Here is a 13,150-nt window from a genome sequence, read left to right on the forward strand (position 1 = left end):
ACAGCCAGCTGCACCGTGTCTGAGCTCACATAGATTAATTAATTACTCTGCTTGTTACTGCATCAAGCATATCACAGCATTAATGAGGGAAACATTCCTGTTTCATCATTGTCATCCACTGCTGACACTCAGCAGGGGGATGTGAGGATGTTTTGCCACTATGAATTCTGGCATAACCTTTTGCAAAGTGATATTTACTCTCAGTCAAATCTCAGTCGCTCCATTGCTTCCTCCATCCCACCCTTCCCCTTTCTCTCTCCCTTTTCCTCTTTCTCTCTCACCCCAGTGACTCCACCCTGCAGCAGATAAAAAGCTGAGTCCTCAAGGTGTGCATGTGTTATGAGCTCACTTGCTAGAGTTCTCTTTGCGTGGCTGTCTGCTATTCTGTCTGAGAGTCTGATTTTTTCCCAGTAAAGTTATTCACAAAGGTAAGGAATTATTGAAATTTTGTATCTTATCTTTTAAATACTTTTTTCTTCTTGTTTGTTTTTGTTTGTTTACGGCATATTTTTTAATAACACTAGAAATGACATTCATTTTAAGGTATCCACTTCTGTCTGTGATTTTTTAAGCATCCTTTTATTAAGGAATAAAATTATATTACAGATAAAAAATTTTTTTAAAGTTCCAGAAATATTAATCTTCCATTATGTTGTTGTCTAACTTATGTGTTGTGTAATTAATATTGTAATTAATGTAATTAATATTGTGACACACCATTATCCTGCTGAGAAGCTGAGCATCCCTTAAGTTAGATGGATGGCATCACTCTGAGCTTCTCAGTAAACCCAGCGCCGAACGCAAATATCCATTCAAATGCTTTGTGTGCATGCTTGTGTGCAGAAAGGCTGAAGCCAAACTTGCAGACGCATGTGATGGGGGTAAGAGCAGCAGTTTGGTGAGAAGAGACTGTGGAGCAAACACCGCCTTTGGTCCACAGCAGCTCTGTCTCTGCGGTCCGATTTGCTTTGTAATGCTTTCTATCTCTGACGTTTCTCCATAGTTTGGTTTGGCTCATTGTCAGTAAGAGGATCGTGATTTGGCTATTTCCTATTAGGATCAAACCACCTGATCAGACATGTAGGAGGAGAGTCCAAACTGAGGAAAGGTTGAGTCTAAGCAATGATAAATTTATATTCTCACTTAAAGTCTGTGATTATGACTATGTACAATAGCTGGTAGGCTACTTCCAGTGAACAGCACACTGAAGAGACAACATTTTTTTAAGCTGTGTGACTTTTAATTAAAACAGCACAGCAATACAAAAATGCAACAGTGTCACTATTTTCTTATAATAAAAAAAAATACAGTTCTATATTACTGTGAAAAATAACATTTATATTGCTAAAGTATGGTACATCAGAATTCTCATTGCTTGCGTTACCCAGTTAGCAAAGGCTGTTGTATTAAACATTTCAGCAACTAACCTAAAGATGAACGATTTAGATAAACTCTATAAAGTCTGAGTGATGGTGGCTCTTTGGCAACTAAACCTTAAAACTGTTCTTGGTCACACATTCAGTGGAAACCACATCACATACAGTTTCAACATAAAATAATAACAACAACAGCAGTAAACACTTTTAAATTAATAATCTAACACTAACCATTTACATTGGTTTGTACATATGTTTTGTTTTTGCACATGATGTTCAGGGGAACATAATTTATTAAGCCTTTAAAGCCAAGTGTATCATATTTGACACATGCATTTTTGTGAGTTTTTGATCAGTGTGATTAAGTATTTCATTAGAAGGTTAAATAAACACTACATTTTCAAAAAATTTGAATTTTTATGCAATTATTTCAAGTGTTACGAGATTTTTCTGAAGGCCTCCAATGTTTCAGTGATCCTCTCTCATCCTTCTTTATTGACTTGCATGTGACATCGTAGTATAGAATCGGTGTGTGGCCTGTGACCTTACTGTGCAACAGATTCAGTCAGCCTTGTGCACAAAACAAAACTTTTTTAAACAGTGAGTGTGTGCAGGCACAGCATAGCTGTACCCCACAACACCAAACTTCAGGAATGCATTGGACAAAGAGACAAAAGAATGCTGTGAAAACCCAGAATGATGGTTGAGTAAAGCAGAGGGAAAGAGGTAAACAGTTTGGTCATTTAGCTGCACAGCTGTGGCAGTGTGTGTGTAGCTGTGTTGCTGTGGTTTGTGTATAGGGTTTGTTTGAATGAGGACTTTTGCAGCTTGACTCTAGGAGGTGTTAATTTTACAAGGTGTGCTTTGTGATAAAAGCTGCATTTAGGGAGCCGAGGAGCTGCAAATGTCTTTCCCTTTCGCCGAGAAACCACAACCAACACCAGGGCAGTTACCAAGATTGAGTGCAAGGGTACTGCTGGCATTAAGTATGAATCTGCAGCTGGTTTGCGGTGAAGAGAGGAAGGCAGTGTGGTTTGTCAAGCAATTTCAGTGGGGATTAAACTGTTTTTGTCACATTCACATTCTAAGTGAATATTGTGTGCACTAAACTTTCCCCGCTGTGGTTTCCTGAAACATGCTGTCTTGTCCTCTGACCTCCACCACAGTCTGGGAGGTGACTGAGTGGTCTCAGGTCGCTGAGCCTGTATGTTTCCAAAGGGAGGAAAAAGGTCAGTAGGAGCAAACGGACAGGAGAAGACATCAAGGAAAGAAACGCGACTGATGCTGAAGAACAGACGTGTCTCTGTGCAGGCACAGAGAGAAAGGGAGACAGTGAGAAAAGTCTGTCAGACAGGGTAGACAGACAGATGTCAGAGACAGATGTGTCTGAAGCTGTGAGGGTGGGAGACAGTGCTAATATTTCCATCTCAGTGTAAAGCAAAAGAAGAACGTGCGTTTGTGTAAAAATGTGCCACACCGCCTAGTTGGCTGTCTCATCCATCAGCCTCAATCGTTATGTGCACATGTGCCAGAGTAGTCGATCAGCTGTGACTAGTCGTGGTCATCTGTGTAATTCTTTCCAGTTGTTTTGTATTGAAACTGATGATGCAGACTTCTATATTATTTATATATAAGGACACTTTTTGTCCTCACATCGCTTCCTAACTGCTTCTCTATCACTGACAAAAACTGATCTAATCTGATTCTAATCAATGACATCTGAAGGTAAACTCAAGATGTAAGGTCATTTAGACCCACTGCAGTTTAGTGGCAGCCTGCCTTTTTCTTTACATATTTGTCTACAGGGATTTGTGCAGCTGTTGTAATTTTAATGAGATTCCAATGATTGCCACTTGTATGACCTGCACTAGCCCACACCTCGATGTGCACCAAGTGTGGGTTGACTAAGCAAAACTGACATGTTACACCCATATGATGACCACGAGTCCTTTCTTTTTTTTCCCCACCCCTGATGAATTTACTGTGTTTCGCTTGTGTAAAATGTCAAGAAGATGGACATCTGGAAGTATTTAAGGAAGAGGATTCACACTCAACAGACAGATACTAATTCAAATACCTACATGACAGATGGGCGTACAAGGTAGACTACTTTTGCCTGCTTATTTTTAGAAGTGCCTGAGCAGCAGCTCATGCAGAGAGCCCAGTAGTGTGTGACGAGCCACATATGAGCTTGGCAGCAGATGCTGAACAAACAGGGTTGTTAAAGCAGACATTTGTAACTCCTTGTCTCCAAAGGCTGACGTCTCATTTTAAGTAATGCTCAATGAAGATTAATTATCCAACTATAGGAGCCAGGTTGATAGAATATAATACTCATTCTGTAACACCTGAGAATTCCTGAGAGAAATTTCAACAAATGTGTTTGGATAAGCTTTTGTTATAGCTAATGACACAGCTTTAGAAATAAATCTCTTTTAATGCTGTCCTGAGGTAACTGTTTGTGGTGTTTTCTCAATGACAGACTGTGTGAAATATTTTGATTATTGCTGATTTGCTGCTATCTTGAGTGCACCCTACTCTCACTCTCACTATGACACCACAGACAGAGTCCATCCTTCCTATGATCCTGGAGTGGAAGAGGATGGATGGATGGATGGATGGATAGATGTCTTACTATTCTGAAGATAGGGTTATCAAATCAGAGATGGATCTGACCGAGAAAAGAAGAGATTAAACAGTAGAATATTGTGAATCACTTTAGCCACACCCTAAAACACACCCTGATTTATCATCTACTTTTTTCTAAATGGAAACATAATTCACAAAATTAACATCATACTGTATTAATTAGGACTTCAATCCAGTAATTGAGACCATTAAGTTATCTGGAAAGTATTTACTTTGGACATATATTAAGTGAGCATTACAGTTATTCTCTCATAAGCTTAAATGCAGTCTCACTTCTCATGGTCAAAGAAGTCACCCCCTGCTGGCCATGAGAAAGAATGCAAGATGAAAGCGCTTGTGCGTGGCTTTCATTACCTAGATTCAGAGACTGTTTCCATCTCATAAAATATACAAGATGAAGCTTGTGTCTAGCTCCATAACCAGCTTACATTTTTAAAATTTGGTTTGTGATGAATTTGACATTCATGACTTCGACTGCCCATGCAAAGGTAGCGGCTAAACATCAACATGTTTTTGCTCAATGCAGAGGGGCTTTGGAGATAAATGCATGGTTGACTATAGTGTTGGTGTCTTTTACTGAGTGTTCCCACCAAGCTAATTGTTTTAAGATTGCCACTCAAACCTTTCTGCGTCAAAGTACACTCTCCCAAAGCCGCTTGAATGACCATAAACGTCTGCGTATGCAGTGTAGAAAATACAATTGCAAAGGAAAATGCAACCACACAATTGCGATTCCAATTTATGATACTAATATTAATATAGAAAATCTAATTTTTCTTCACTGTCTTTGAAACAAATATCTGTGAGAGGAGTGTGAACCGAATGACACACGGGTGGCATCTGCCTGGCATGGAAATGAAAAACATGGTTGCTGTTCCTGTTACAAATGATTGCCTGTCAGAGAGTCATCACTGAGGTAGTCGGATTGTTTTACACCAGCACTTGAAGAATTAAACTGTAAATCCTAAAGGTGTGAGAAACGGCACAACACGTTACTCACGCCATCGTGTCTTCTCACATCTGTGCCACATTTATACGGGACTCCATGTCTGCCATCTGTGTGGACACAGAAGAATGATATTAGCACTTAGTCTGTATAACAGAATCCTTTAGAGGCACTTTGTTATAAACCCAGGGTTCTCTCTTTCTGTTTTCTCTAATAACAAGTTGACACATGGAAATTGCTGCCTAATGTTTATGTCAAAGTCTGAAAGTGGCCTTGGTGTATGAATAAGTCTGTAGGGAGGCAACACCTATGTAGAATAATGTGCTGGAGAAAAGCACGCGAGGTAAAGACAGGAGGTATTTCCATCTCTCTGCAGGCACCATAACAACTCTTTAGTGTTGCTATGTGACACTGAACAGACCTTCGTTGTGTGGTGCCTCTGATCTGCAAGTTTTGTCAGAATATTTCCACCACTTTAAAAGCATCTATACAGACACACACACGCACATATACCCACATACCAACAGTGAGCTGGGACGTACCTGAAAGGCAGTAAAACTGCCACATTTGCTTTCTTTGCTTGTTTCACACATATATGGTGTTTGGTCAAAATCATTACACAGTATTAAATACCCATCACTGATATCACCACTGCAAAAATGCATCTGAATATTTTAATCTAAGAAATATTTTAGGATCAGTTAATGTCTTTTTTCTAACCCACTCACCCAATCACACCTTTCAGTCATTACATTTATAATTGTGTGTAACGTCTTCAGGCTTCATGCCACCGATAAGAATAATGGAAATACTGAACAGCTTCCAAATCGCATGTGGAAAAAAAAGAAAGAGTCCCAGTTCCTGTTGAGAGACGTCAGTGGCATCCCTGTGGACTCTTCGCCACGTCTGGCCTCTGTCACCGCAGAAACTTGGTGGGCTCTGTTCAAAGGCAAGCTCTCATTGGGGGAGACAGTGGCATTGCCATGTCAAAATCACCAGACAGCTGAGAAAAGGTCAAAGTGCAGGAAAGATCCAAAGTGCCGGTGATGAAGAGGACATAAAGGATGTGGTTTAGGATGTGAAGCTAGAGATGAGTTGGCTGCAATAAAATTTGGACCAGGACTGTGTTTGAAGCTGTGCATGGAGTAGGGAAGAGGACTGAGCCTGAGATGAAAAAGATACTCGTAAGAAAGACTGAATCAGATAAGTATATACTCAGAGGAGCAGCTTAAAACCATTTTTATATTCAGTGGAGCCAAGAAAAGTTACTTTTACTTGCTTTTTTTTAGTTATCTGTTTAAAGCAGTTTAAGGTTGAAATAATGGATATACTGTAGGACATTAAAAGGTGGTAAAAGCTGCACAGTTGGGCTTCAACTTTATTTGCTGAAAGATGTACTTGTTGGACCTGAGTGTAAAATGAACAGATCCTACCTCAGCACACTCAGTCTGAGAGGACAAAACCCAATATAATGGCAACGCAAGTCAACTTATGTCAAACACAGATGGCAGAATCTTTCTCTCTGCCATTTTTGCATCATTATTGAGAATTTTCAGCCTTGTTTAACAGTCCGAGGCACTGTTAAAAAAAGGCTGAAAATTCTGTGATGCTGGAACGACAGGAATGATTTCATTAACACCAACAGGAGGGGTGTGCATACCAGTGAGTTAGCTTAGAGGTGGCAGAAATACTTCACCCACTTCTAAAAACAAGATAAAAAACAAATGTTCGCACAAGTGTTACTTCCTCTTAACAATCTACTAGTTCATTCAGGCTGTATAAATCTACATCATCATCACAATAATAATAATAATAATAACAATAATAATAATAATGCTATAGTATTGCACATGTCACCTCTGCAAATATCCAAGGTACTTCTGTGTTACTGCTTAATTATGATCATTTCCAGGACATGAACTCTGAAAAACTGAGATTCTTTGCTGCAGAAATCCAGACAACTTGTATCAATACTTTTTAAAAAATATGTGGTTTTTATGTAAAAATTGTAAATTTGAGTGTCAGATTTAAACTGCAAAAAGCACAAGTGAAGGGAAATCAAAGAAAAATATTTAGAAAATCATATTAAAATCATATTAATGTTAAGCATTTTTATGAATCAAAAGGACATATATCATCTTAAAATTTTCCATTTGATTGTTATATTTCATTTGTGCTTTTTTCTTCATAAAACCTGTTTGCTAATGTAAAAGCTTTCTTATAAGAGGGTAAAAATAAGAGATTTGAAGATCAATTGTAATATTAGGACATTGAAGGCATTTATCATTTTTTGTTTAATGAAAAAAATGTTTCTAGAGGGTCATAATAATGATTGTGCTTTTCTAAAATATCCTAAGTAAAATTGTCAAACCTAATCACTTTTTTAATGTTAGGCTTGGTTGCTAACTGCTGAGCTGCAAAAGGAATAAAATAACCTAGCTTTTTGCCAAGCTCACTTCCCTAATCTATTGTGTTTCTACTTATCAAGATGATCCTGAAAACAAATTAAAAACTCAAACTTTTTGTCTGCCAATAACAATGTTATATCTGAGGTACTGAGACTCACATCAGGTTCAAGTCTATTGTCCCTGTATATCCAGCAGAGGGAGACAGAGTGTGGTTGTACACTGCCTCCACTTTGCAGATAGAGCTATCCACTTGAGCTTCATGATATTGCAAGAAATACTTATCTGCATACCATCAAAAAAAAAAGTTGTAAAAACATCTGGAGCTTCATCAAATCTTGTCTTCTCTACCCACCATACAGGCCTTGGCCATGCCTCCCCTTCTTGCCCCCCTCTTCCTGCTACAGCTTGTAGTTCTTACCTTTGTGAGTGGAGGAGCATACTACGGTCACAAGCAGCATCCTCAGCCATACCAACCGATGCAGCATATCCAACATATTGGCATGGGTAAAGGTGGCTTTCCTCAGCAGCAGTACCTGGGCAAAGACATGCCCTATGTGCAGTATCCCCATTACAGCAAGGAGCTCCCACCAATGCCCATGCACAAGGGAAAGGAAAATGCTCATAAGGGGGGAAGCTACAATGGTGGCAAAGACAAAGGTAAGAAAACAGTTTTAAAGACCTATACCACCAACTTTAGCAATACATAAATGTGGATTTTGAACCCCTACTATCGAGCTAAAGAATGACCAGTAAACAAATGTCTCTTAAGTTTATATTATAAGTGCTTAGTTACACGGTACTATGAAAAGGTCCTGAGTCACCCTTATTTCTTTACATTTTGCTATGAAAATGGAAACAGGTGCAGCAGTTTATTAAAGCATGTACAGTCATAAATCGAAATACACTATATAAGGCAAAAACAGAGTTTGTACATTTATAAAGAGGATGAAAGTCAGTATTTGGCCTCCTTTATTTTTCAACACAGCCTCAACTCTCTCAAAAAAGATTTCTTGTAATTTCTCTACGTAATCTGCAGGAATAGTTCTCCAGGATTCTTGAAGGACATTTAAAGCTCTTCTTTGTATGTTGGCTGCCTTTTGATCTGTTCTCTGTCAAGATGATATCACACCTTTTTACCTTTTTGTCCTTCACTTTTCCAGTTTCCTCAAAACTTTAAGGGACACACTGCACACCACACCAAGTTTTCAGCCAAGTTTTCAGGCCTTTGGGAATCAACTTGTTGCTGCAAAAATATTATTTTATATCTGCCAACCTGTCATCATTGGCATTTTTTATATTAAACTAAAGAAATTGAAACAAATATTCATTTGTATGTGTCATTTTAAAACTTCATAAACAATATGTGTCTGTAAATTTTTAGATTTATAATTTCTCTGTGGATAATGTACTAATTTCTCACAGGCCAGACAATTCCTAGTGGTGCTGAGGGAATTCCCCAAGGAGAGCCAGGCCCTGCTGGGCCACCTGGGCCACCTGGACCACAGGGACCTCCAGGACCTCCTGGGCCTCCGGGGAATGGGTTGCCAGGACCTGCAGGACGCCCTGGACCTCCTGGTCCACCTGGAATTCCAGGAGTTGGAAAACCAGGCTTTCCTGGGCTTCCTGGAAAACCTGGAGGAACTGGTATTGCTGGCCCTCAAGGAGAAATTGGCCCTAGGGGTGAAGAAGGACCACCAGGACAGTCAGGGCCTCAAGGACCCCCAGGACCACCTGGACTTCCAGGAATAGGTAAACCAGGTGTTCAAGGTTTACCAGGTCAAGTGGGGCCCAAAGGTGAGCCAGGTCACAAAGGTCTTCCAGGTTTACCAGGACTGCCGGGACCCAAAGGAGACAAAGGGATGGGGCTGCCAGGACCACCTGGACACAAAGGGCTTCCAGGGCTCCCTGGGCCTGCTGGTCCAAGAGGATTGCCTGGTTTTGGTAAACCTGGATTGAATGGCACACCAGGACCACAGGGACCACCAGGTGAAAAGGGACATCCAGGACATCAAGGGCCAGCTGGACCACCAGGTGAAAAAGGACAGCCTGGCCCAGCAGGTCTACCTGGTCAAGGGAAGCCAGGTCAAAATGGTCTACCAGGACAACCAGGCACACCAGGTGCGAAAGGTCATCCAGGACCACCAGGTTTGCCAGGAAAGCCAGGATTGCCAGGATTTGGTAAACCGGGACTCCCAGGACCAAAGGGTGATAAAGGTATGAGCGGGCCACCTGGATCACCTGGACCAAAGGGAGATAAGGGTTACAGCGGTCCACCTGGTATGCCTGGACCTTCTGGACCAAAAGGTCCTGAAGGTCATCCAGGCCCTACTGGACCCCCAGGGCCTATGGGTGCACCTGGTCCTAAAGGAGACTGTGGAGAAGAAGGACCTAAAGGTTTTGATGGAGCCCAGGGTGAGCCTGGTCCTCAAGGGTTACCTGGAAAGGATGGCCTGCCAGGAGACCAGGGCGAGCCAGGACCAAGAGGCCCACCAGGACCAATTGGTGCCAAAGGAGACATTGGACCTGAAGGTGTACCTGGTGTTCCTGGTTCTTCAGGACCTCCTGGTCCCAAAGGAGAAAGAGGTGAACCAGGTGAAGTGGGACCCCAAGGCCCTAAAGGAATCCCAGGAATGGATGGTGCAGCAGGACCAATTGGGCCCCCTGGTCTTCAAGGATCAAAAGGAGATTATGGTCCTCCTGGTCCACCAGGCATTGCAGTTGAAGGAAGTCCAGGTCTACCTGGTCCCATAGGACCCCCAGGAAAAGAGGGCCCATCAGGACCCCCTGGGCAACGAGGTCTGCCTGGCCCTCCTGGACCACCAGGTCCACCTGGAATACCTAGTGTGTCACCTGAAATGGCAGGAGTGCTTTCTGAGATGGGCCCAGGACTAGACGGTGTTAAAGCTGGAAGTTATGGCAAGAAGGGCAAGTATGGAGGCAATGGGGCAGAAGTAATGGGTCCCAGTGGGCTGGAAATGCCAGCATTCACAGCTGTAGCAATGACTCCTTTTCCACCTGTCGGCACTCCAGTCATCTTTGACAAGCTTTTGTACAATGGTCGCCAAAACTACAACCCCCAGACAGGAATTTTCACTTGTGAAGTACCTGGCATTTATTACTTTGCCTACCACATTCATTGCAAAGGAACTAATGTTTGGGTCGCTTTGATGAGAAACAACGAGCCTGTAATGTATACATACGATGAATACAAAAAGGGTTTCCTAGACCAAGCATCAGGGAGTGCAGTATTACCTCTACAGCTAGGGGACACTGTGTATATTCAGCTGCCCTCAGATCAGGCTTCAGGACTTTATGCTGAACAGTATGTGCATTCCTCCTTCACTGGGTACTTGTTATATCCAATGTAAAACCACAAACTGCAGAGAGAGAGAGGCTTTGGTAAGAAGAACACAAGAGCTTATTTTTGTATGACATAAAACACAGATTACCTTACACTAAGCGTACTTTTAATACAAAGTCAGCAAGCAAATAGTCTCGTCAACAGACAAGACAAGATAAAATATTTTAAAGAAGATATTTAATCTGGCGAATTAAATCTGTACGAAGCCAAAGAGATGGTTTAATTGGGAGAGCAAAAATCTTTCTTTTACAGCACTGGATAGTATAAAAGAATGTAAAAAAGAAAAAACAGAATTTAGAAATGGCTACAAAGGTACTTTCATACACGACTTTTAAGAGTGGAAGTTATTAGTATAAACATAGAAGGGAAGTATAAGTAAATGAGGGTAAAAGAGATGGTATAATGATAGTCACACTGTTGCAGCTGTGTCAGATTTGGTCCCTGTATGTCTTTAAAATTGGTAGCTACCCCATGTGGCAACATATAATGTGAAAGTATAAAATAGTAAGATAGCATTCATTTCAACAGGAAATATATTTTTTTGCATGCATATATTTGTATAATCAATGACTTTTCTCTAGTATGAAAAAAAATCTCTTTCAAATGAGAGTGCAGACTGGAGCAAAGTTTGCATTACAGCAGTCTGCACATTGCCATTTTTTATTTTTGTTTTTGTTTTTTAGATAAATATATTTCTATTTGTGTTGGTATCTACGTTGGGTTGCAGAGGACTAAACTTGGGGGTAAAGATCATTTTAATTCTAATTTTCAGTAGACTGGACTGTTATGAACAAGACTTCAGTGAAGGAATGGTATGTATAAGGGACGACTGGTACTGGTTGGTGAGCTGAAACAGCAGTAAGTGTACTCTTCTTTAGAAAGATGCTACATAAGGCATAGATTGTCAAAATTAAGTCAATAACCTGAGTGTGTTGCTGGCTTATTATTGGTCTTGAGTGAGGTTTAAAGTTTAAGAATGTATCATAAGTTTTATGTTTTATTTTTTGAGGTAGGTTTGTGGTTATTGTGCTGTATTAGAATTGGAAATAGGACACAATTTTGCTCTGATCTATTAAAACCACTCAGTATATTCTAATAAATATTGGTACATTATCATCTTAAATTTCACACTTAACAAAAATTCTTTATCACCAACTAAACAGTTGAATTATATGTCAGTGTTATTTGAAAACAAACACAAAGTTGCATGTTTACAGATGGTTTATAGTGCAAAACAATACTCCAGAACCAGCCCCACTGATAGGTAACAAGTCTCCGAACTACAAGTCGCTGAGTCTTCCTTTAAAGTCAAAACCAGTGTTACCCGTTAATATTTTTATTTACTTCTTTTACATAACAATCAACTGATTATATTCTTTGACTGTTTTGCAGGCCTTTTTTTTTTTTTTCCACAGAAGCATATCACAGTGCATTACAGTTGATGGCATAATATGTGGAACACAGTTTATAGATGTTTAAAAGAGCGATAACCAAATTAAGTTTCCTGTATCTGCAGTGTGTTTCCTTTAAATGTTTTTCTGTATTCATTAATGGACTTAAAGCAAGTGTTGAATGCTGTGGCGAATGATTAACAGTTATGTCATTAATTTATTATTATTATTGTTGTTATTGTAATTTTTACTGCTGATGACTTGCATGCAATAAAGAGCAAAAAAACATGGGAAAAGAAAATGACTTTGGTGCCAATATTGTCATTGTAATCAAATTATGTGTATCAATGTTTCAAGTTTGTTGTTATTGTTTGTGATGTTTTTCTAAATAAAAATTGTTTGATTAAAAGAATTGCCACAGATATCATTTTGAGCTTCGCTGAAACCCATTTGACTAAAGCTGTTATGGCACTTTTAAAGAGCAAACAATAAGAAAGCACTGGAAGACTACTTAGTAAAAATTTTGATAGGATTGTCACACATGTCTTATTAAACTCCTGTTAAATAATGTTAAATCCACCAACTTGATAATATTCCATTATGCAAAGCAGGTGAATAGCAGTAAGCACTAGCCATAGTAGCAGTATTTATTCATTAACCCAAGACAACATATGTCATGAAACATTTCTTAATTCTTTGTTTTCAGAAAGCAGTTTATATTTAAAAGGACGAATGAACAACAAGAGTGTCATATCCTTTGTCTATCCTTTAAAATTTGTATTTTTTTTGGAAGAGATCAGAGGGAGTTTGAAGAGAAGAATGAGTAAAAAAAAAATCACACTGCCATTCACTTAACACCTCCATGAGATCTGGTTTTATAGGCTTAACATATCTGACCCACTTGACCCTCATGGTTTAATAAACATATATCAGGATGCCTTAAGTGTATTCATCAAGAACTGTTGCCTGAAAATCAATATCGATATTAAGTATGCTTTGTAGCACTGAATTTCGATCTA

The 13,150-nt window shown here is 39.7% G+C and overlaps 1 protein-coding gene across 1 annotated transcript; it reads left to right on the forward strand.

Annotated features, from left to right (window-relative positions):
* Positions 1-336: 336 nt before the first annotated feature.
* Positions 337-12,448, forward strand: col8a1a (collagen, type VIII, alpha 1a). Its single transcript, XM_005475497.4, has 3 exons — positions 337-428; positions 7,739-8,036; positions 8,802-12,448. Exons 2-3 carry the CDS (start codon positions 7,748-7,750, stop codon positions 10,745-10,747), a joined length of 2,235 nt encoding a protein of 744 aa, XP_005475554.1. The 5' UTR covers positions 337-428; positions 7,739-7,747; the 3' UTR covers positions 10,748-12,448.
* Positions 12,449-13,150: the final 702 nt, after the last annotated feature.

Source organism: Oreochromis niloticus, linkage group LG16 (genome assembly GCF_001858045.2).
Source record: "Oreochromis niloticus isolate F11D_XX linkage group LG16, O_niloticus_UMD_NMBU, whole genome shotgun sequence".
NCBI classification, from domain to species: domain Eukaryota; kingdom Metazoa; phylum Chordata; class Actinopteri; order Cichliformes; family Cichlidae; genus Oreochromis; species Oreochromis niloticus.

What these genes read in the sequence shown, in the direction of transcription:
- col8a1a (XM_005475497.4), top strand. Translation starts at nt 7,748, where the DNA reads ATGCCTCCCCTTCTTGCCCCCCTCTTCCTGCTACAGCTTGTAGTTCTT. An exon ending in CAATGGTGGCAAAGACAAAG is followed by an intron (nt 8,037 to 8,801) that starts GTAAGAAAACAG and finishes AATTTCTCACAG; the next exon opens with GCCAGACAATTCCTAGTGGT.